Source organism: Manis javanica, chromosome 8 (genome assembly GCF_040802235.1).
Source record: "Manis javanica isolate MJ-LG chromosome 8, MJ_LKY, whole genome shotgun sequence".
NCBI lineage: Eukaryota > Metazoa > Chordata > Mammalia > Pholidota > Manidae > Manis > Manis javanica.
This window is the reverse complement of record NC_133163.1, coordinates 1,312,584-1,336,997: the sequence shown is the minus strand read 5'-3', so window position 1 is coordinate 1,336,997 and position 24,414 is coordinate 1,312,584. Positions and strand designations below refer to the sequence as shown.

At 57.9% G+C, this 24,414-nt stretch overlaps 2 protein-coding genes across 4 annotated transcripts in view; both read right to left on the bottom strand.

Annotated features, from left to right (window-relative positions):
* Positions 1 to 24,150, bottom strand: part of CDCA4 (cell division cycle associated 4) — a 28,588-nt gene extending 4,438 nt beyond the window's left edge. Inside the window, exons 1-2 of one of the 3 annotated variants that reach the window (XM_036991818.2) lie at positions 24,128 to 24,150; positions 21,134 to 21,242 (exon numbers count right to left, since the gene is read on the bottom strand). The gene's annotated coding sequence lies outside the window, so the exon portion shown is untranslated. The other 2 variants (XM_036991817.2, XM_017674033.3) reach the window with 2 other exon arrangements.
* Positions 13,652 to 21,242, bottom strand: GPR132 (G protein-coupled receptor 132). Its single transcript, XM_017674053.3, has 2 exons — positions 21,134 to 21,242; positions 13,652 to 16,129 (listed from the first exon to the last, which is right to left on the bottom strand). The coding sequence occupies exons 1-2, from the start codon at positions 21,138 to 21,140 to the stop codon at positions 15,021 to 15,023; spliced, it is 1,116 nt and encodes a 371-aa protein (XP_017529542.3). The 5' UTR covers positions 21,141 to 21,242; the 3' UTR covers positions 13,652 to 15,020.
* Positions 24,151 to 24,414: the final 264 nt, after the last annotated feature.

Here is a 24,414-nt window from a genome sequence, read left to right as displayed (position 1 = left end):
TGGGCAGCGCTCCCCTCTCTCTGCCCCAGACTCTGAGCAGTAGGGCTGGGCAAGCCAGTGACAGACTCGCCTCTGACCTGTCACTGTGACCTCTGGCCACTGCCAAGCATCCAGTGAGCCTTGGTTTTTCAGACAAATGCACAGGAACACTCCTCGTTTCTGTCACACCGTCAGACTTGCTGAAATGCTTCATCAGAGAAAAACAGAAAGATGGAGCACGCGGAGCCACTTGGGGCTGCTCAGCCTGCCTGACATTTCTCAGAAGTTAGTATCAGAAAGTTAATTTGGGGTACTTTTGTTATGCGGAATGAAATACACAAAACTTTGCCTGGAAACATATTTCAATAGGAAGTTGAGGTGAACTTGCTTGTCCTCTTTCCATGAGAAAGCCGGCCACTACTTCTAGAAAAAGATCTTAATTGCCTTTTTACTCGATTTCAACTTTAATTATAAAACACAGTGAAACGTGAAATAAAAGAGTAGTTGTATGCAGGAAGCTGTCCCGTGCAAGCAACACAAGGTCCTGGGAAGGGGAAACGCAGCCAGAAAGTCCTCTTTGTGGACCAGAGCATCTCCCAGCAAACTGGTACCCGAAGACCTTTTTTCCTGGTACTCCTATTTTAGGGGCAATAAACTGCTGAAATGTAGGGTAAGCCTGCCTGTGACTTGTGGAAGGGAGTTTCTGGTACCTTCCCCAGTCGCAGCACGGCCACCTCCCAAGTCTGGCTGGCTGCTAGGCGGGGCAGGCACAAAGACCACAGACACGGTTCACTTAGCAGCCGGGGTCTGGAAACCCTCCTCCCCAACATCCAGTCCATCCCTGGTGCCGGTCTTGGGTGGACAGGGCAGCCTGGGCTAGCTGCACAGGAAGAGAGCCAGCCTCAGGCCACCCAAGGCTGGCATCACGCACTCCCTGACATTCCTGTAAAGACGAGCTGGTTACTGCACTTGGGGGAGAGAAGCCCTCGCAAAATATCTTCGATGTTCCTTTCCGAAGCCATTAACACCAAGAAACAAAGGAAAAGATCTCAAACTGAACACTCACAGGCAGGCCGCCTGCGAGAGGCCACCCTGCCCTCCTCGGGTCCAGAGAAGGGTGCTCCCGGCCGGGCCATCCTGGCGGGCATTATATTCCCAGCAAAGCCCGGTTTTGCTAGAGGGAAAATTCCAGTTTTCCACCGCTAACATCCTTCAGACCCCTCGTTCTACAAGGAACGCAGATGAGGAAGGAGACCTGGAAACGCGGCCAGGGAACCCCCGCGGTGATGGTAAGAGGGGGGCGGCGTGGGCAGGAGCGCGGGCAGCTGCGGGCACTGGTCGGGGCTGGACGCCCGGGTGGGTCGGGCACGGGCCCGCCGCGCGCCCGCCGGGAGGTCTTCGGCAGCGCCTCCGCGGGCAGCGCGCACCGCCCCTTCCCAAGCCGGGGGGAAGCCGGCAGCCCAGGAGCTCACCTCGGTGGTTCTCTTAGGAGGAGCCCCAGCGCTAGAGCCGACGAGTTAGTTCTTGGTTACAATGTTACCGAACAACCAAAGTTGAGGCGGTGGCGGCACGAGAAGGAATGCCCAGACGGCGGGCGACCGGCGGGGGCTGGCGGGGGCCCAGTGGCGGGGTCGCGCCCTCTCCCGTGACGCTCCCGTCCCGCGCCCCCTCCCGCCGGCGCCCAAGGCTGCCCGCGCTGGCCCGCAGCCCCCCGCGTCCCGGCCGCTCACCTCGCCGCCGCCACCATCCGCGCCGCTCAGAGCCCACGCCCACGGAGGGGCGGGGCTGGGGGCGGGCCGGGCGGGCCGCGCCCACGAAGGGTCGCCTTGGCGCCCACCGCCCCGCCCTCTGATTGGCCAGGCGCGGAGGCGGGGCCTTGGTTCAAACCGCGGGCGGGGCCTAGCGGGCGAGTTCCCGCGCGGCCGCGTTGGCCGTTGGGGCCCGCGCCCTCGGCCGCCCCGCCCCCGCCGGCTCCCAGGTCCCCGCGCGCGGCTCTAGCGCGCCTGCGCCCGGTGACGGGGGCGGGTCGTTCAGGAGGGGCGGGGAGGTATCCGCCCTCTGGAAGTCCCGCTCAGGCTGGCGTGCTCTCGGGTTGTCCTGTAAGGAATGAAACCGTAAAAGGTGAAAGGACGTTAAAAAAAAATGATCACTTCTTAGTGGGAAAGTGTCAAAAAGGATACAAAACCCTGGATCCATAAATACAAGTAACATCTTGAGTGCAGGCCAGGGCTGCTGTGACAACCACGTGCAAGCCACAGTCCCCTGTGTCACGTGATGGGGGCCGGACGCAAGCAGATGCCTGCAGCACCCGTGGGAAGTGCTGTCAGAACCTGGGAGGTGGGGGCCCTGGCCCTACAGGCCCCTAGGGTAAGGGGCATCTGCGGAGACTCCAGAGGAAGGAGCGCATTCCAGGCAGGAGCGTGGCTGGGTGCGGTGGGAGGGAGTCTGTCACCCAGGTGTGGGTGAAATTGTAACATTTCCGGAGTATCTCTCCTGGCCTTAGTGCATCTGCATATCCTCAGGGGTGGAGAGAAGTTCATCTCACGTCACCTGGGCAACCGAGGGCGTGTCTGAACCTGAGAGATTTGAGGGAGGGGCCGGCCTGCTTGCTCCCTGGCTTCTTCCAGAGCAGGGGAGAAGGACGGCCCGGGACTGCAGTTTGTGAGCAATAAACGGGTTTTAAACTTTATTTCTCCCTTTCACTGATTTCGGTTTTTAGAGGTATTTTGCCCCGGGATTTCCTTTCCCCGGACAGGGGCATCTGTGAAGATTCCAGAGGAGAAAAGAATGTGCCTGGGTGCGGTGGGAGGGAGTCTGTCACCCCAGGGAAGTTTGGGGGGACTTGAATGGGTTGGAGAGCCCTGAAGGGTTGCGCAGTAGAGGGGTGGGTGCTGAACTGGGCTTGAAAGGAACTACTGCTGAGAATAGGTTTGCCCGTGGTGACCGTGGAAGTGTTAAACTCAACCCCCAACAGAAGTAGGAAGTCCAAGCAGGTCAGGTTCCCACCGTACTCTGGGAGTAAAGACTGGACGGTAAGAAATGTGATTACATGCCAATTAAAAATGCATGCATGCCGAAGGGAGTGGCAGGACGAGGGAAGAGTTTATTCCTAGAAACAGTCACACAGAAGGTTCCATTCTTCCGACCACAGGTGTCCTGCAACTGAATACAAGAACAAACCAGTGGAAAGTGGACAAAGGATATTAATACACAGCTCAGAGCAGAAGAACCAAAATTCTCTTGAGCTAGTGAAAAGCTGCACAGCCTCAGAGTAAGAGCACACTGATGCCTGTTACACCACGCCAGGTACTTCAACATATGGATTTGGGGTTACTCGACCTGTAGCACATTTCTGGAAAAACAGATTAAATTAATAGTCAAGCACAACCATCAAGTGAACAGTCAATACAGGGATATCAGTTATAATTCTATATACAAGTAACAAACCATTATAAAATAAAATTTTAAAGTTTTTCATGGAAATTGACAGGTTGATTCTAAAATTTATAAGGAAATACAAAGGGCCAGGGCGAGCCAGAACAATCTTGTAGATCTGCAAAGCTGTGAGTTGGGGTGATCAGTTGCTTTGGAGAACCACGTCGGGGAAGCACGCACGGCCTCTAAGAACAGTTCTGCGGCTATGCGTGTGCCTCTGGAAGTGTGTACACAGGTTCACAAGGAGGTGTGTGCAGGTGTGTTTGTAGGAGGATTATCCATGACACCACCAAACTGCAAACAACTCAAATACTCCCAAAAGGGAATGGACACGCAAAGCAGGGTATTCCAGCCACCGCACACCGTCAACTGAGAGAATAAGTAACCCTTGCTGTACACGACCAAGTGGTAGATCTCAAAACATAATGTTTAGAAGAAGAAGCCAGACTCCAAAGTGCACAGATGGAAAGTTCCAATCGGGGTGGGGGAGCTATGCGTGGATGGGGGTGTGAGGGGGTCACAGGGAGTCTGCTGGGTCCCCCGGTGACTGTCTGTATCTTGATCTGAGAGGAGATGGCTAATCTTTGTTTAATGTGCTCCATTTGGGAACATTCTCTATTTGTGCCTCAATAAATAAGCTAATCGAAACATCTAAGGCAGGGCCCACAGGAGCTGCCCCAGTGCCACCTCAGGAGGCGCACCTGCTGTGGTGCCCAGGCTGGGCTGGGGCCTCAGTATCTATTTTGTACCCTTGGAATTACTTACTGTGCATGTGTATTACCTAGTTAAAGAATACAGCCTTTTCTTTAATAAATAAAAACATGCCGTCCAGCCTCACAGCTCGACCCCTTTGCCCAGGAATAGCCTTGCTGCATGGGACAGGAGATGAGGAGGTGTAGCCCCGATCTGCCCTGTCAACCCCTCAACTCCTGGGCTCAGCAGGCCCACACTGTGGGGAGTCCACTTCTCTGCCTCCGTGGTTGGGGCGGGGCAGCAATAGATCTGCTGCCAAATAAAATAGGATTTTATTTAATCAGAGGATTTAGCTTACCAATCCCATTTCATTTACCCAGCCCTCTGGATATGGCATGCTCAGAATTACACTTTGATAAGTCAAGTTTGCTTAAATTTCTAGAGCTTTTAACACATAAATGTGTGGCTTATTTTGGTGAACTTTCCACAAGACACCTTTAAGCAGCTAGGCCTGGAAGTTCCATCATCTGTCGTCTGTACCATTTACAAAAAATGGGGGAAAAAAAAGAAGAATGAGGCTAAGAAAAGGCTTCCTTTGTATTGTTTGGTATTTTTATCAGGAGCCATGGTCACTAGCAAAGCTGTTGCCATTAAATCATAGAAAATGTCCCTGTAACTCCAGGGAAAGGAAATCCCAGGGCAAGATACCTCTAAAACTGAAATCAGTCAAAGGGAGAAATAAAGTTTAAAACCCGTTTGTTGCTTACGAACTGCAGTCCCGGGCCGTCTCTTCCCTGCTTGAGCAGAAGCAAGCCCCCCCCCCCCCTCACCTCTCAGGTTCCGATAAGTCCTTGGTTGCCCAGGTAATTGCCCATCCATACGGAGACGAACTACTTCTCTTTCTCCACCCCTGAGGAACGCCTGTTGATATGCAGATGCACTAAAGACAGGCGAGATATTCTGGAAATATTACAATTTTACTCACAGTCTCCATCTCGAATAATGCTGGACCTGCTGCAGGGACAGAAACCCACCCAGCTGCCCAGACAAAGAAGGGAAGCAGAGGGTCTGCGGGGGTCCAGGGCGTCAGGGAGGACAGGAAGCAGATTCTGGCCCTCGGCCTCCCCTGTCCTCCCACCCCAGCCCCAGCGAGCCCCTCCCACCTGTCCCCAGGGCTGCAGGGCGCAGTCCCAGGTGTCTGCCGACTCCCGCGCCTGGGTCTCAGCTCCTGGTCCCTGCCCCGAGGACAGTGCGGATCACTATCGCATCCGGCCACTGGGGGGCCCGGTCTCCAGCTCCAGAGGCCCTGCCTGCCTCCCGGCTGAATCTCCAGAGGCTCCTCCTCTCCGGTCCCCCTGCTGGTTCCTCCTCTCCTCCCCCTTCAGATGTTGGGGCGCCCCAGGACCCAGTCGTCAATCCGCTTCTCTGGCCACACCCACTCCCCAGGCAGCTTCGCCCAGGTTCATGATGAAGCACCATCTACCCCACAACAAAGAATTACGACGCCTAATTGTAAGATTTGCCATTATTTCATGCACTGCTGGGGTAGACCGGTTTCTAAAACCAGCTCCCAAGGCTCACCGCCGTAGTAAGCCCGGAACCTGGGACCCTGGTGAGGCCTCACTCTGTCTGTGCTGTTACAGGGCAGGTTGACCAGAATACCAGGCTTCCTGGAGGGCCTGACCTGGCCACACAGGCCCTTGAAGGAAGAGTTTTGAGGGCCCCCTGCTAGTTTTTGAGAATGGAGGGGCCTCGTGAGAAGGAACATGGGTAGTTCTTGCAATCAATAGCCACAAGAACATGGGGACAAGAAAGGACCCCTAGCTCCAGAGAGTAGGTGGCTGCCCACCGCCATCCACTGCATTGCTGCGTGTCTGACCCACAGACTGTGATCTGAAATGCAGGTGTAGTTTCGAACCAGTACGCTTGTGGTGACAGAAATGGAAAGCTCACCAAGGAAGAGCGGCTGCTACTTAGCCCACGGCCCCTGGGTGAGACTCGCCTGGCTCCCTGACTCAGCAAGCGAGTGCTGTTGCACACACATCCATGTGACCCAAATGCACCCCTCCAGTCTTGCCCCGAGCTCCAACCCAACATGTTCACCAGCTCCTCCCTACTACATCTCCCACCCCCACCCCCTTACCCCCATTCTCATGGATGTCGTGAAACTTAGCACATTGGAATCAGAAGTCTTACCCCCACCCAAGGCTTCCCAGCCTAGCCCCTGGCTCCATTAGCCACTCAACACTCGACCAAAAACCTTGGGGTCCTCCCGATACGTCTCTAATGCTCACACTCACCCGTCTGCCAGCCCCAGTCCTCAGCTCAGCCCTAAGCAGATACAGAGCCTGCCCACTTCTGCCCTTTCACTGTTGCCACCCTGTTCAGACCTGTGCACGGACCCTCGCACACCTGGGAACCCACTCCCACGCTCCCACTTTCCAGAACCTGCCAGCCACCTGCCTCAGGAGCTGAGTCAACCCCCTGCCAATGGTCAGCTCTGGCCACTTGCTCAAGGTCTCAGAGAGTAAGTGACAGCAATGGGGTTGGAGTTTGAACCCAGGATGTGAGGCTCCAGCGTGTGTCACACGTGGGTCCCCACCACTGCCAGAGCCACCACCTGCTCTTCCCCAGCACCAAGAGCAAATCTCAATAGAGTGTTGGACGGGTGGCTGGCAGAATGGAGGTCTATTTTTGGCCATGTGCAGGTGTCCCTCCCTAAGGACAGTTCAGACATTTCAAGTGGGCCAAGAACAGATGTCTGGGAAAACCTGGCTTCCAGCTCTGGGCCACTAGGCAGAGCACTGGCCCTGTCCCACTACCCCTGCCCCCACAGTACATAGATCTTGAATCATTTCAAAAATGGCAACTTGTTGTAAGACATGTAGAGTGTGTTGTTTTCACAAAAGAACTAAACATCACACGCTGGCCCTGCTGCCCTCCAGGCAGAAGCCCTGGCAGCACGCCTTCTGACTGTCTTGTCAGGAGCGCATCTTCAGGTCTCTGTGGAGACAGGGGGCGTCCCTGCAGGTGGAGGGCTGACCGGTTAGCCATCCAGCAGTCAGGAGAACGCCCCCCTCCACGGCCTAGAAGCACAGGCTGGCTAGCCGTCCCCTGAAAAGACTGATGTTTCCCAAACTCAGGGTCCCTCAGCTGTGCACATAACATCCTCCTGGGCCTGTGGGGTGTGGGGGGCAAGGAGCTCCAGTGCAAACACGAAGTCCCCGCAACTCAGTGAGCTATACACTCCTTTGGCCACCACCCACACTAGCCTGCAAGGTCTTGACACTCACCTCCTTCCCCTCCAAGAGCCTCCGTGGGGAGGGGCCCTTGGCCTGTCCAGGGAGCAAATAAACAAATCTATGAGCACATGATGAAGAGCGCTCAGAGGAGCTGCCGGTTAGGAAAGAGGGTGGATGAGACCAACACCCAGGTTGTTGGGTGGGAGTTGGAGGTAGCAGGGTGGCCTTGCCAACGCACAGCTTGATGTAGGTGGACGCAGGAAGAGACTGAGGTGTGTATCTGCATGTGTGTACACAGACATACACAGACATTCCGACTCAGTGAGCAGTGCCGTCCCAGCAGCAGCAAGCACCTCGAGGGCCCAGAGCTTGGTTTCTAACCACACTTCCTGCAAAAGGAGCCAGCACTCCTTGGAGAAAAGCCTGACTCTAGGGCTGAAGCAGAGAAAATTCAACATCTTGTGGTACCAGAAAGTAAGGCAGTACCCAAAGAATGACCGATGAGATGTGTCAGAAGGCTGCAGGAACCAGCTGAAAGTTACTGCTGGTAGCCCCTTGAGGAAAGTAGCAATTCAGAGCCCATAGCAATGTGAATATAAACACAGGGACATACACCTATGAGAGAAGGGAGAGCCAGCCTCACCAAAGAAGCCTCGCGCTCTCTCCCCCAAAACTGCTTAGCAATTACTTATTAATTAATGAGTGCAACAAGGCTTAGCAGTTAGCTTCACAGAGGGGAAGCCTGCCACATGCCATTTTAGCCACGTGACAAGAGTTACCAGCAGCGCCTGGTCTATCAGCACCATGGGCCTCCAATGGGACACGGTGGGAGCTTAGCCTCACCTCTGGGGGGGTCTTGCCAGAAACACAGAAATCCTAGGACCAGACAGCTAAAGTGAAGGGCACTCCGCAAGACCCATAAAGGATGTCATCGAGACTCAGGGGCATCCGGAGGGGCTGTAGATTAGACGAGGACATTAGATCAGTGGTGACTTCCTGATTCTTAAGGTCGCCTTGTGTAGGCATTAAGGGTAACAAGTATTGAATCCGCAACTTATTCTCAAATGGTGAAAAAAAAAAGATGTATGGAAAGAGTAAATAATAAGGCAAACGTGTTAAAATGTTCACAACTGGGGAAACTGTATGAAGAGAAAGAGTAGCATTCTTACTGAATGTACCACATTTCTATAAATTGGGATTATTTGGAAATAAAAAATCAGATAAACACATATACACAAAACAATTCCATATGGTTCGCATGGGGGCCTATATAGGCAAGTACATGTTCAAGAAAAGTCTGGAAGGATGTGCAGAAGTGATGACCTCAAAGGAGGAAAACGGACTCAGAGGCAGTAATCAAAAGAACGTCAACGGCCTGTGGCGAGCGACCCACACGTTTGCAAGGGGAAGGCATTGTTGTGCAACCTGTGTAAGTAAACATGGATGTGACAGTGGAGGAAAGAAAACGGTGTCCTTGTGAAACTGAGGAAGGAATGGGGCCATGGCAGTGTGACAGAGCTGAAGGAGAGGAAGGGGCGCAGCAGGGTATGGCGGGCACACCTTCTGATGAGGAGCAGGCCCTGGGCACAGGAACTGAGGTGGGTGGTGGCAAACACCACAACCCCTAAAGAGGCCGATACGCGGGATGGGCAGGTACAGGGCACAAAGGCCGTCCCCTGTGTGTGGGCTTCCTACTTAGACAGCCTCACCCACAGCATCAGACTGGCTGCAGCAGCTCTGGAACCTTGCCTCCAGTCTCACAGCAGGTCCAGGGACAGAAAGGGCCTTTCCTCCAAGAGGCAAGCTGAAGTCCTGCCCCGCCCCTCACTGGCCAGAAGTGGACACATGCCGTTCCAGTGGCGTTTGGCGGAGACCAGAGGTTCTCAGGGTGTGGGCCTGCATGGCTGGGAGCAGCATCTCCAGGGAACTCATCTTGGATGCAGAGTCTCTGACTCAGACCCCTTGGGGCAGGGGCCTGTCCATCCCTCAGGGCTGTAACAGGCTCACCAAGTGATTCTGATGCAGAGTGACAGTTGAGAAGCAACCAGAGCCCACCTGGGGCCCAAACCCGGAGGCAGAGGGCAGGCAGGGCTGGGTGGGTTTGTTCTCCAGGCGAATCAGGAACGATCACTCTCCTGAGCAGCAGAAGCAGCAGGTGCCCGCTCACTGCCCCGCCTGACAGCCCCAGGGCAAGGCTGCGGGCAGGGCCCAGGCAGAGCCCACCAGGTCCCTCAGCCACTCCGCCTCCCGGCTCCCTGGGACTACAGGGGCCTCTCAGTGTCACTGGGGGCCGTGCAACCCCAGAGCCACAGCTGGGGGCCTGTGGGGGCTCCAGGGACTGAGGTCTATCAGCCCTCCTTCCTTTGAGCTGTGGCGACCCCAGACTGTCCCATGGGGGCTTTGGGGCTGCGGTCGGGATGGGGGTGTGTGTCAGATGTGTCTCAGGTTCTTAAACAGCCCTTTCGATGTATTCCCGCCCTTAGAGTGCGCAGGCCCGTGGGCCTTGCAGGCACAGGCGCTCGGCCATTGCCCTGCCTTCCCGTAGACGGCCCCTGTGGTTTCCCCACATTAGTTCCCCTGAGGCAGGCTCCGCATTGATGTCACCGTCAAGGGCAGTGTGGCTGTCCCTGGTCACCGGGACTCAGGGCTGCTGTTTCTCTTTGCCAACCCGCTTTGGGCCCTAGGTGGCTTGGCTGCCCATGCCCCCCAGGTGGTCCCACGCGCTTTCCTCCCTCACAGCAGTCCTGGGGGTCCCGTGGGGAGGGACCACACGGCCAGGCCCCCAGGGCTCCTCTGGGGGTGCCACTGGGGACCCATGGGCCTTGGTCCTGAGTGACTTTTCCATGCTGGCTGGCCCCAGCAAAAGGCCACCGAGGAAGCCAGGGTGAGAGTCTGGCTTCGTTTTAAGCACCTGCGCTGTGTCAGGCTGGCTTCCATGCAGGACATATGTGATCTTAGTTAGGGGCCCTGCAGCCCCGAGCAGATACTGTGGACAGTCCAAATATGGGTGATGAAACTGGCCCAGAGCAGTGAAATGACCTGTCAAAGGAAGCTGTCCTTGGAAGTTTGGGGGCTCCAGACGGCCTTGGAACAGTCTGGGCCCGGGGTTCTTTCCCCACCAGGTCTGGGTGCTCTGGTCGGTGCTAGTGTCCCACAGCCATGGGCCAGCAAGCTCCAGCGGGCCTGGCATGTGGGGCACCTCCAGCACCCTCCCCTCCCACGTCCCTCACACGAGGGAGGCCTGGGGCTGGGACTTAACCTCGGGGAGCTGTACCGCCTTCCTAGACCAACTCCAGACCACGGGACCCCAGAACTCCCAGCCCGTGGGGCACCTTCCTCGGTCCACCCCCCAGGTGGGGTACCCAGGAGGCGTGCCAGTGGCTGTAGCCGCGCTCAGGGCCAGCTGGGGTGAGGGCGGGCTGAGGCGACCTGCCCTGAACTCGTGCGGGTCTGTGCCGCAGGTCTGGGAGCTGGAGAGAGTCAGGCGGCAGGGTCCTGAAGACCGGTCGGTAGCTATTCAGTGTCTGGACCTGTCAGCAGAGCCGGGGCGGGTCTCCGGGGCTGGCGCGGTGCGCGGCCATCTATCCCTCACGTCCAGATTCAGGCAGTGACAACAGGGGGTCTGCTTAGGAGCAGGCCTGTCCAGGAGCTGGGACACAGCAGTGAAAAAATGGCGGGGTGGCCTCTCCCCTGGGAGCCTAGTCTGGGGACACACCTGAGGAAAGAAAGAGCCAGGTGTGAAGGGTGGCATGCTCAAGGCGGCGGGGCCACCCCAAGGGGTCTCAGGGATCCCCCCTCAGCCCCCACCCCCTGCACAGACCCCGGGCTGCGAGGGTGGGTCTCACTGCGCCTGCCTCCCTCAGTCCCTTGGGGACCATGGGGAGCATTTTGTGCAGGAGAAGGAATGGGGGGCTGGGGGAGTGAGAATGTGGGATGGGTGGGTGGGTGTAGGACTCACCCGGCTGCCAGGTCGGCTCTCAGCCCTCAGTAACCCCGGGCTAGCCCGAGGACTTTCCACAGCACCACGAGTCAGAGGAAGGGGAGAAAGGTCTGTGGTCGGTAGCTGCTCACGCTGTCAGGAGGGGGACGTGGCAGAAAGCGGGAGGTGCAGGCTGCCTGGGCCAAGGGCGCCTCCATCGCTGGCCAGCCCCTGCCTGCCACCCCCCAACACTGCCCCCATCCAGCTGGGCTAGGTGCACCCCACCTGCTGCCCCCCAGGGTCCCAGACTCCAGGGTAGGGCAGGCCTCACTCCCTGGGTTCCCCTGTGTCCAGCACTGAGCTGGCACGTGGCAGGAGCCCGGTCCCCCTTCCCAGTGTCCCCCACCCCCACTGAGGCGAGTGCCAGCTTGTGTGTCAGCACAGATGTCCGAGCTGGCTGGGCCCTCAGCACAGAGCTTCTCCTGGTACCCAGCCATCACTGTCCCTCCCGGTATCCATGTTCTGATTTCATGCGGCCCCATGTCATCACTGCAGGCCCCTTCTGAGGCCCCCAGGGAGGACCCCCCACCAGCCTTCCCACCTGGTGATAGCCCGACAGTCATTGTGCCAGGCGCAGCAGGCGGCCTGGGACCTGGGCCCTGCTCCAGCAGCCCGGGCGGCCTGGGTGGCCAGTGAGCTGCTGACACGATCCCGCACAGGAAGGAAGGGCTGTTTATTGACCAGCCAAAAACCAAAATGTGGAATTAAAGATCCACCTAAGTGGGAGATCCCAGCCTGAGTATGAAGAGGTGGCCATGAACCAGCCGTGAGATCCCCTTGCTGGAGGCTGGGGGCCTCATCCAGCCATGCCACACGACACACGCCCAGGACCGGGTGGTCCTCTGACACCGTCCCAGGTCAGGGAGGGAGGCGGCGGTGTCCAGGCCGGGCTATGCCAGCGGCTCCTACGCCCCCGCACCAGAGTGGGTGCCCATGAAGCCTCGTGGGCAGCTGTGCTGGCAGGCCTCAGGCCTCACCCGGGCCCCACACTTTCCAGGTTCTCTCTTTCGTCTTTTCTGTCATTTAAAAGAACAAGTGCTTCGAGCTGAAGTTTGGCTTATTTATCCCCAAAAGCAGGTGTGTCTTCCCAGTCCTGTCAGTGTAGAGGCGGTGGGAGGGCCCGAGGGCAGGGGCAGCTGGGGCGGCAGGGCGTCCGGGCGCCCACCTTCACCAGGGGACTGTGTCCAGGCCGGACCATGTGCCCATCACCCGGGAGTCCCGGGCCGTTCAGGGAGTGCTGAGGCTGGGCAGGCTCCTGACGGGGAGAGGGCCCCCAGGCGCATCGGACAGTAGAGGGGCTGTGAGAGGGGAGGTACCAGCCTGTGCTGGGCGCCTCGCAGGGGTGGGTGACAGAAGGGCAAGGAGACTCAGGCACTGTGGGCGTCAGTGCCCCCAAACTACTTTCTGCTCCTGCCCCCCTCCCTGAAGCATCAGCGACAGCGTGGGACTCCAGGCAGAACAGAGTGGGGTAAGGGCTTGTACCCCAGGACAAACAGGGCCTCCTGTCCCTCGCCGTCCACTCCTAGATCTGGTGGACACTCACAGTCCCGTGCTGCTGGCCTCGTCACTGCAGCTGGAAGCACGAGACCTAGAGGCACCACCCGTGGCCAACCCCAGCCTGGCCCCACCACCCCAGCCCTCCACCCTGGCCCCAGCCAGCCTTGGCCCCGCCCACTCTGGTCCCCCTGTGTCCAGGCAGCTGGGCCTGGGACTCCCCACCGGGACTACAGGAGGCCTTCCCCATCTCCCAGGAGTGTGGTACGATTATAGGCGGTGGCCTCCACCAAGTCCCTGGTGCAGAGCTCGCCCCCTCGTGGTTAGTCCACATGTCCTCTCCTGTGCAAAAACCCAGGTCCTGGGGCAGTACTGGGGTGTTGGGACCTAGGCAGCTTGGGGTTGCTCCTCAGGCTCAGGGCTGGAAAGACCCAGGAGGGCCCACCAGCTGGGATTTGGGGGAAGCACCTGCTCAGGGTCCTTGGGCAGCCTGGTCACCTGGTGCCCATGAGGCAGGTGGAGCACGATGGCTAGGATGACCACAGACCCCGCAGAGCCAGCAGCGGCTGTCCAAGCGGCCATGCTCTTGAGACCAAAGAGAGACATAGAGACACAGAGGAGGCAGCCACATAGGGCTGGGAGCAGAGGTGGGAATGATGGGCCACAAACCCACCCTGAATATTCCAGACCGTTCCTAGACCCCCGGCCCATCACTTTGGGAGCCCGCAGTGTGTGGGATGGGCCCTCCAAGACAGCCCTAGAGGTAAATGTCTACACAAAAAGGTAAGATGACATCATTTCATTTAAAAAGGAAGTTGGGACTGACATGTATAAAAATACACAAAATCGTTTTTATTTCTAAGCATATTTTCCAAGTGTGTCTTGTGAACACCTCTCACGGTGGACAATGACGGCCGCCCTAGGGACACAAGGACATCATCACATGATGGCAGCACAGTGTCTGTGACGTGTACATACATGTGCCATGCCTGGCGTGGCCTCAGGGAGCCTGGGCCTCCACGGGGCGCGTGTGCCTCTGTGGGTTACCTGGGTCTCCCTGGGGTGCCTGGGCCTCTGGGGAGAGGTGCTGGGCTGCTGGCCTCTAAAGTGAGCGCCTGAAGCAGAGGTAGTGGGTCAGCCCCAACACTGACCCGCTAAGGTAGGTGTCATTGGCCCTGTTACAGACAAAGAAACTGAGGCAGCGGTGTGGCCTGGCCTAGATAAGGCTTGCCAAGGGCCGAGCCAGGATCTGACGCTAAGCTGTGCGGTTTCCAGGGAGCCGACTTTTCCACGGCCGCGCATCAGACTCAGTTCCGTGTTCCATTCGGAGAGGCCTCGGGGTCGTCACCCGCTGGACCCTGATTTGCTGTCCAGAGCCCCCTGCCAGCTTCTCCCCTGACAATGAAGGACATCCAGCCATACTCTGGGCCTTGGTGGCAGACGTGTCGCCCTTCCTGGGGTGTCCGCCAGCATTTCCAGCCGACGGGCGTAGGGGCTGTGGGCACCCGGGGCCTCCTGTGGTGGACACGTGGGTCGCCCTGCCGGAAGCCAGAGGAGCTAGCGCTCTGCCCCATGGCTCCCCTAACGGTCCGTGGCGGCCTGAGGCCTCGGACCTGGTCGGCACAGCCGAGCCTGGCCGAGGGCCCTTGGGGCTGGGCTCCTGCTCCTTAGGCCCCAGGCTATCCCACGGTGGCCAGTTACTGCTTGAAGGGACACGGTTTGGACGTTCTAAGGCAGGAGCACAAAGGCCCCATGATGCCATCCAAGAGCACTTGCTGAAAAGCACAGAAAATGAAGTCATTACCCTGGATGCTGACTGGGCACCTATGGTGTGCATGGCACATGCCAGCTGCTGGCAGCACCAAGCAGACACATGGCCTTTGCCAACTGCCCTGCCATTTGCTAGTAGCCAAGGGGTTAAGAGGCCCTCCTGGGCTCCCTGCCACCTGGGAGCCTCGCCTACCCTGGGCATGCTGCCCCCTTCCATGAGGGGCCCCGTGGGAAAGCCTAGGGGGCTGGGACCCCCATGGGCAGAGGCTCACGGGGAGCATGACTCCAGGAATGAGACATCAGTGGTGTGTCTTCCAGAGGGGGCTCTGGGGCCAGCACCACAGGCACAGGCTGTCCGTGCCAGTGCATGGGGAAGCTGCTGCTGGCCTGGACTCCGTGCCGGACATCCCGCCTGCAGTGCCCTGGGCTCAGCAGGATTCCTCACTCAGCCCCTCGGGGACACACCGTGAGCCCTCAGGCTGGGACCCTGGTGGGTGGACTGACCTAGGGAGCCTGTAGCCATTTGGGAGCAACATGGGCACTGGTGCTTCCTCGGAGTCCTTCAAACATGCGAGCTTGGGTCCTTCAGTCCTTGCAGGCCAGCTTCTCCACTGCTGGTGGATTCTGGACACTTTTTGCCGTGAATGTTCTGTGGCCAGCACATAGATGATGGGGTCAGCCACGCTGTTCACCGTGGACAGGCACAGGAACACGGCAGAGACCGTGTGTAGTCTGGCTTGGAAGGCGCACACGGAGTCCGCGTCTCCTCTGTAGTAGGAAAAGGCGACAGCACTGACCAGGAGCACCAGATGGTAGGGCGCGAAGCAGACCAGGAAGATGGCCACCACCGCGATGGCCGAGCGCTTTACCCTGGCCTTCTGGGCGGCCCCCAGGCCCGAGCTCAGCCTGATGCTCCTGAGGATGCGCTGGTTGGTGAACGTGATGATGGAGAGAGGGACGGCGAACCCGACGGTGAAGCGCGCGTAGTAGTAGCCGGCGGTCCTGCCGTCCATCGGCAGCGTCTCATAGCACGTGTCCCTGTCGGGCATGTTGAACACCGGGTAGTGCACAAGCGCGACGAGAACGAAGACGCACGCAGAGACGAGGACGGCGGTTTTCTGGTGGCGGCGGCCTCGGCTCTCCAGGGTGTACACCACCGCCAGGAAGCGGTCGCAGGAGACGCAGCACAGGAGCAGGATGCTGACGTAGAGGTTGCAGAAGAAGATGTAGGCAGTCACCTTGCAGGCCCAGGGGCCCAGGGTCCAGCGGTGCTGGTTCTGGATGTAGATGACCCAGAGAGGCAAGGTGCTGCTGTACAGCAGCTCGCACAGCGCCAGGCAGAACAGGTAGACGGCCAGCACGTGGCCCTGCAGCGCCTGCTGCAGCGTCAACCAGGCGGTCAGGCAGTTGGTGGGCAGGCCCACGGCGCACACCACGCTGTACACCACCACTAGGAACACTCTGCTCTCCTCAAAGGACACGCTGCAGTTTAGGAGAGGCACGCCGGGGCCAGGGCTGGTCACCAGGGTGGTGTTTCCTGTGGGACAGACACAGGGTGAGGACGGGCGTCCCTGGGAACCTCCTCTCAGAGACTTAACGGTTGAGGACAGATAAGATTCAGGGTGACTCCGGACTAGACACACCAAGTGTTTAAAGGTGCCCGAACCCAGTGAGCGTCCTAAAGTGATCGTAGGCATCGACCTCTAGACTGGTGGCATCACGGACAGAGCACAGTCTGTGCCACGCTGAGTCCCTGCAGCTCCCTGAGGTCATTCTTCAAAAGTGTGGTCTGCATGCTCAGGAAGAAAGGCCATTGGCTAATTGCTGAGCACATACCCTCCTCTGTGCGACCCCGACAGCGGGGTCAGTCCTGAGAGACGGTGCCTCTGCTTCTTCACAGCTTTTGTGCGCCAGCCCCCCAGCTCAGGCCCGACCACCTCTTGCCTCTCCAGCCATCAGTCACCGGGAACAATGACTGACCGCCCCTGCTGTGACGGGCGATCTGTTCACCTCAACATGGAGTTCTCTCAAGGTCGGCCTTACGTGGTTCATCGCTGCGTATGAGTTAAATACGGTTCTGTTTTCCCAGCGAACTGACCCCTGTACCATCACGCCATTTTGCTCTTCATTTATGCAGGCAGAATAGTGCCTCCCCCACGCAGAGATGTCCACCTCCTAGTCCCACAACCTGCGACCGTGGTGGCTTGTCTGGCTTGTGTGTGATTCTGGTTACATGGCAAAGGGCAGTTAAAGATGCAGATGGGGTTCAATTTGCTCATTAGTTGACAATAGTAAAATAAGGCAATTATCATGGATTAGCTGGACAGGCCCAGTGTAATCCCAGGAGTCCTTGAACGCAGGAGAATTAAAGGGGAATGGCGGGATCCGATGTGAGAACACTTCTGCCAGCCGCACTGGTGGTTTTGAAGGGGGACAAGCAAAGGGAAGCAGGTGCCTCTAGCAGCTGGAAAAGGCCAGGAATGGATTCTCCCCAGCAGCCCCTGGACAGGGCACAGTCTGCCCACACCTTTATTTTAGCCCATTTCTTACTTTGGATCCCAAGAAAAATAAAGACAATAAATTTGCATCTTTTTAAGACTCTAAGTTTGTAGTAATTTGTTACAGAAACAATAGGATAGTAACATAATTTCTAATGGTGCTTTTCATGTAAAGTCTTGCTTATTATTTGGTATGAAAAACATCAACTTTTGTGGATTGCTGTCTATTTGGTATATTTTTTTCCAACCTTCTACTTCCAACCCATCTGTGTCCCTATGTTTTAGATGTGACACTTAAAAAAGTTTATGGCTGAATTAAAAAATCTGACACTCTGCCTTTAAGGATTGAGTCAGGTCCATTTGTATTTATAATATTGTGGCTGTCTTTTGATCTGTTTTCTCCATCTTGTTTTGTGCTCTTTTGTCTGCTTTTTCTGTTTAATTTTATTCCTGTTTGCCTTCTGTAAGGGTGGAATTGTGTCCGCCCACAAAAGGATGTGTCCTCACGCCCAGGACCTCAGAATGTTGCCTGTATTTGGAGCCAGGGTCTTTGCAGAGGTGATCAGGTTAGAATAGGTCATTAGGATGGGTGCTGGTCCATGGTGTCCTTATAAAAAAGATGACATTTGGACGCAGGGGCACACACAGAGGGAAGTAATGTGAGGGCACCTGCAAGCCGAGGAAGGAGGCCTCAGAGGCACCAGACCTGCTGGCACCCCGACCTCAGGCTGTGACCACGCGTCTGCGGTTCAAGCCGCTCCCCCTGCTGTGCTGGACAGCAGCCCGTGCTGACAAGGGCATCTGTTTTTGGATTTATTGAGTTTATTTCTTACTGTTTCCCACCTCCCTTTGGTTTGGAAATGATTAAGTCTCTTTTTAATCTTACGGAGATTCCCCCGGAAATGTTAGTGTGTGTATTCAACAGTGCCCGCAGTTAATCAAAGCCTTCACCCTGCGAGCTGCCTGCAGGCACCCCACGCCCCTCGTCTGGTCATGGGCGATTCTGGTCCAGTTATTGGAGTCGTTTGCTTTTAACCCCACAAGTTGGATGTGTTTGCAGTCGTGATTCCTCATGGTTCCCCTGTGGGTACCAGCCCGCGGCGGCCGGCCTGCCGCTCCCCGTCTTCCTATGGCCTCTCTGAGGTCACTGCCCTTCCCTGAGGACCACCTTGACAAATTCTGACATCGAAAGCCCGTTGGTGCAAACTCTCCCCAGCTCTTGTCCATCTGAAATGACTTTTTGCCCCGATTCTTGAAGACGGGGTCCTGCGGGTCCACTAGCTGCTGCACGTCGAGGCCCTTGCTCTCCTGTCTCCTGGCTCCCAAGGCTGGGCGAGCAGGCGGCCGTTGGTTCATTGTCGTGCCCCTGGGCCTTCTGGATCCCAGACGGCGCATGTCCCGCGCTCGGGGCGGCACCCACTGCTGCCTCCTGCGGCTCGGGCGGGCCCTTCACACCCACGGAAACCCTCCCGTCTGGGACCCGAGCGGCCCCCGCCCCGCCCCTCGCTCTGGCCACGCCCTCGCCACTGCCCGCCCCTTCCTCACTTCGCCCTCGCCCCGCCCCTCGCTCTGGCCACGCCCCTTCCCCGCCCCGCCCTCTATGTTCCGCCCGCGTTCCCTTGTTCTGTGATGCTCTTGGGTGAGCTGGTAGCATCTCAGCTTCTGTCCTGAGCTCCCTTGACGCCTAATCAGTGTTTTTTTTGACTCGTTCATGGAGTTTGGAATTCAAAGACTATCTTTGGCTCTGGAAGCTCTGTTGGCCTCTCACGTCTGTCGGGGTCGCCGCTGGCTCTGCTCCGTTCTCACTCTCTCCTATTTCTTTGCACCATCTGGACTCCGTGGGACCCTCCCGGCACCTGGGGTCTCCGAGGGGGACTCCAGTCCCGCGGGGCTGGCCCCTCGCACCTCTCCTGGCTTGGGAGCTCACGTTTGGTGGGGCATTTTCCCTGGAGGTTCCTTGAGTGGAAGGGGCTGTGCTCAGAGAGGCCATGAGCCTGCCGACACCAGTCACCTGGACCCCCACCTGAGCTCCAGTGGCCAGCAGGAGGGGATCCTCAGATTTACGCTGGGACGGGTTGCCAGCCAGACCTCACACCTGGGCTGCCCTGGGGGTCCCCAATGCAGGTGTCTCCCTCTGCACCTCGTCGGGCCCTGTCTCCCGGGAGCCTGTGCTCCTGGCTTTGGCCTGCTGGGAGCGCGGGTCCCTGTACTCAGCCTTTCCTACCCTTGCCCCCCCTCTGTGATCGGCAGGGGGACTGCACAGTGGGGGGACAGGCCTGGTGTGGCTGCAGTGACAGCACGGGAGGTGGCTGTCGCTTCTCCAGCCTGAGTCCTAGAAGGCACTTGTGTTACTTAGTGTCTGGGCATAATGACCCCTTGACCTCTTCATATGGATGTCCAACTGGTAAGGAAAACCCTGGGCATCCCGAATGCTGGGAGCACCCTGGAGTGTCCTGGCCAACTGTGTGCAGCTGGCCGGGCGTGCAGCTGCCTGGAGGTCCCAGCTGCCTGTGCCCACAGTGGGGCAGGGCAGTGCCCAGCCCACCACTTTTTTCCTTGGCTGAAGGCTCGTCATGGAGCCAAATAGCTGGTCCCCAGAGCATGGAGCAGGCAGCCCACAGCATGAACCTGAGGCCATTTCGTGCCACCCACTGGCTCTTCCTGATTTTGTTTATTCTTGTAAAACACACGCAATATAAAGTTCACCATTTTAACCATTTTTAAGTGCACAGCTCAGCAGCATAGCCACCACGACCATCATCTCCAGAACGTTCTCGTCCTCCCAAACTGAAACTAACCCCCGTTAGACACTCCCCACCCCTCCTCCAGCCCCAGCGCACCCCTTCCTACTTCCTGTCGCTGTGGGCCTGCCGGCGAGGGGCCCCCACGTGAGTGAATCACACAGGGGTGTCCTTCTGTGTGCACGCTGCGGCAGGTGTCAGGACATCAGTGCCAAGGGCTGGACAGCACCCCGCCGTGGCGTGGCGGGGACACCGGGCTCATCTGTCCTGGATGCCCAGGCCGCTCCCACGTTCCGGCTGCAGTGAGTCATGCTGTGTGAGAACTGGTGTGCACATCTCTCTCTGAGGCCTCACTTTCAGTTATTTTGGGCGTGTACCCAGGAGGGGATTGCTACATCACACGGTAGCTCTATTTTCACTATTTTGAGGAATGTTCAGGGTGCTGTCCGCAGTGGCTACAGCAGTTTACACTCCTACCGGCCACGCACAGGACCCTGTTCCTCCACATCCTCACCAGCACTTGATATTTTGGGTTTTTTTTTTAGAGTAGCCACCCTAATGGCTGTGAGGTGGTCCTGCTGCTCACCTCTCTGTCCCCCCCCCACTAAACTTGGACACATGCCGCATCCCTACATATGGATGGAGGGGTTGGGTGCCCTCAGCCCCCTGAGTGGCTCTGGAACTCTCCCAGCTCCCTACACACCCCCAGCACTGCCTGCCCTGGGGCCTGGCTACCAGGCTCTGAGTACAGTTCCAACACATCACCGACTCGGGGCCACACAGCCTCTGGTGGTCACCCTGCCATGCCAGGTCCCACCTTCACACCCAATCAGCTGACCAGCCCAGTGCAGATGAGAGCATGCCCCTCCCCCAACAGGTGCACACGTGGACCCTGACCTTGTGGGAGAAGAGGACAGTGAAGACAGGTGAGCCCCTAGGAGAAGTGGCGTGGCTCCCGTGGGGCATCGGTGGCAGCTCTTTGGCTCAACACTGGGTCTCTCACAAGAAATGGGCACACTGTGAAGTCCAGATGGACATCCCAGAGGCTCCAGTGCTCCCCAGGCCCATTCCTGGCGTGTCTAGCACTTCAAAAGAATTAAGGCATTGGTACTTCCTGGTACCTTGATGGAGAGCCTCTGGCTTTACTGTTTCTGAGTTTGCTTTTATTTTGATAAATCTGCTTTTACACACTGATTTTTGAGGTTATTACCTGTTATAAGACAAAGTGTACTGTGAGAAAATTCTCTGGGGCTCCCTCTTAAGTGTCTAAAGCCAGGGGAGGCGTGGGCTAGGCACTCTCACCTGGCATGTCTGCCGTTCCTGCTGCAGGCTGGCTCCGCGGAGGACTTCTGGGCACACGTCATGTGTCCTGCTGGTCCCCCCGGGAAGACTCCTGAGAGTGTAAGGTAACCTGGAGAAAGAGCAGGTGGAAATTGCTTTAGGAAAATCAGATCAAATCACAAATTAAGTCATTAGCCCAATGGTTAGCTGGCATCTCTTATGTGCTAAATCTTGTGGCTATCCTGTGGGACACATAGCAGATCAATATATAAAGGACCCCAAAATTAACAAAAATAAGAAATTTCAAAGCCAGTGAGCAGATAATTCTCAGAGGAAATAAAAATAACTACTAAAAATTTTAAAAATACCCAACTCCACTTACAATCAACAAAATGTGAACATAAACATCTGAGTGGTGGTGTTTTTTTGCCTATCAGGTTGGCAAAAATAAAGAGCTTTAGTTCTTAGTGTCGACGAGACCGAGGAAGTGGGGATCCTTTTCTGTGCTGAGGGGAGCATAAGCTGGCACAGATCTTTCAGAGCACAGTTTTGCAATGTGTTTCCAAAAATCTTCAATGTGCTTAACTTCTGATTAGGTAAAATCCTTTCTAGGAATTTTTCCTGGTGAAATAATTACCCAGATGTGAAGGGCGTGTGAGCCAGAGGCATGCCACAGCACACTGCCCCATGGAAAGGGCCAGGACCCAGGAGAGCGTCCACGGTGCCCTTGGTGCAGTGGGGGCAGGTCTGAAGGCACAGCAGGCCCTGAAAGATGGGGGTGGCATTGGGACCCCTTGTCTCTCTGCTTCCTTCCCTAACCAGACGTGCCCCTAAAACCGCCTCTGTCCTGAGCAGCCACAGGGTTTAGGGGAGGTGAGGCTCTAGGTCTGGCCTCAGGCAGTGTGGCCAGAGCACCAGGCTCACAGGGGCCGCCGGGTCCTGCTCTACTGTCCAGGCAGGCACACTTCCTTCTTGGTCCTGCAGACGGGACAGAGGCTGGGTCCAGAGGGGTCACCGCACGGGCTCCAACCCCACCTGCCAGACAGGTGTGAGGCAGTCTGGCCTGAGAGCAGTTCAGCCTTCCAGGGGAACCCACACCTGGGGCCCCACTGCCCAGGCCAGGACTCCTCAGGGCTCCTCCTGCCCCCTGCCTTTGTCCCTGCTGTTCCCCACCAGACGGACTATGGGTTCAGGTTGCAGCCACAGGCCTCCGCCTGGGCTCTTCCTGGGCCTGGAAACCCCACTCCCGGTTGCCCCCTGCTCCCACCCTTACTGCCACCACTCCAGCTTCTTCCCCGTGTGTCTCCTGGCCCCTCGAGGTGAGCAAGGCCCAGAGCAGCCAGGGCCTCACCCCTGCCTAACTTCAAAAGGCCCTCCCATCATCCTCAGCGGCCAGCCCTAGGTGTGGAGTGGGGGTGCTGACCGTTGTGTCCAGCCAACAGAGAGGCAGTGGGCCGATCCTCTCAGCGTCCCTAGCCCACCAGCCCACCAGCCCCAGAATGCCCATCTCACTGGTGGCCGGCGTCCTGGGCAGAGAGGGCTGCCCACCCCCAGATGCAGGCTCCTCCCAGGCTGGGGTCGGGGGGCCTGGGGCCTCTGGGCCTCTGGCGGGCCTCAGCGGGAGCACATGGGTGGAAGGCAGCTCTCGAGCTCCGCCACGCTGGCAGCCCGGCCACCCAGCCCGGCCACCCTTCCCGGCTCCCCCACCAGGACCCACCCTTTCCTTGAGTCACCCACATCTGGCCCACCTTTGGGGACCCAGGGAGGCGGGCCTGGGCTGTGGGTAGGTGGAGTAAAGGACCTGTGGTTCGGCGCCCGAGCAGCGCTGGCCTGATGCAGGAATGGAGGCGGCTCCCAGCCCGGGTCTCAGGGGACAGCGAGGCCACCAAGCCTCAGTGAAGCCTGGGCGTGGACCTTGGGGGCCTTCACCCACCACGCTCTGTTCTTTCCCTGCCATGTCTCCCTTGACATTTTTAAGCAGCAGTTCCTTATCCCACTGCACATTTGTTGAAAACCCGGCTCCTCTGGGTTGGCCTGTCTGCTGGGTTCACCATATTTTCTGGACCATTTCACTGCTGGACATTTTGGGTGATTTCCAGTCTTCCTACACCCAGATCTCTGACTCCGTCTCTGCTTCTGCATTCATGATGAAGGGTGGGGAGGCCATCGCTGAGTTCTATCTTCGAGTGCTTGGCAGGGGAAGCACCCCTGCCTCCCCACACCCAGCGCAGGGTGCGTGGGTTTCTGTTTTTCCATCGAGAGTTTCGTTAGTGCACTCACTGAAAACCCATTAAGTCTGCCTTATTTGAGGCTGATGAGGCTAACGCCCCATGCGTGCCCGCCCTCCCTTGTCTGATCCCTCCTTGGCCTGAGTCGCCTCTGCTCTGCCCCCTCTGCCTGGAGGATCCCCTGGGACATCATGTCACCCACCTGGGTACAGAGACACCAGAAAAAACGGCCCCACCCGACTTGCCCTCCCTCAGCCCACCCTGCCCGCCACTCACGGCAGACATTTATGGGACACCGGACTGTGCCAGGCCTGGTGCCATACGCTGTCCTGAGAGGCGTGCCGAGACCAGGCTGGCCACCGACCCCTCCAGAGACCCCGCTGTCCTGCCTGTCCCTCCCCAGGTCCAAGTGGCCCCTGGACACAAGGAGCCAGGTGCTTTGCAACCCAACCCCACTGAACACCCTCAGGGCCAGCGACAGCCACGCGGCACCCAGGAAGCTCCCCAGGGCTCAGGAAGACAGCAAGGAGACTCGGCAGTGAGCCGGGCCCTGACCCCTCACTCCGGCCCCGGGACCAGCAACCAGGCGGAGCGCTTACAGGAGAGAAGTTCAGGGTGGATAGAGCCCTGAGGAGGGACAGAAGCCATCGCCCCCTCAGCGGCCCCCTCCTGCCCCGCCAGGGGAAGACCCTCAACCAAGCCCCCACCCTCACTCCCACAGATAATTCCTTGGAGGCCCTGCCCCGGGCCGACCCCGTCTGCCCCCCAGCACAAGGCCAGGACTTACTCCGGGGCCTCCCTGGCGGCAGCCTCGTGCTCCCTCCTGCAGGCCCAGCAGAGAGCTTTCAGGAAGTCGCAGGGGTCCAAGTGTTCTAGAACTCCCCTGACCGCACAGAGCCCGGGGTTGGCCAACCAGCTGACGGCAGGAAATGGAAATGGGCCCTACTCACTTCTCCCCTCCACCTCCCCAGCCGACGGGGCGGGACAGGGACTGCCCGGCATGAGCTGCTTGCTGCCTGGCTACCTGGACAGACCGGCAGGACGCACAGAGGGCAGGACACCCAAGGGACGGGC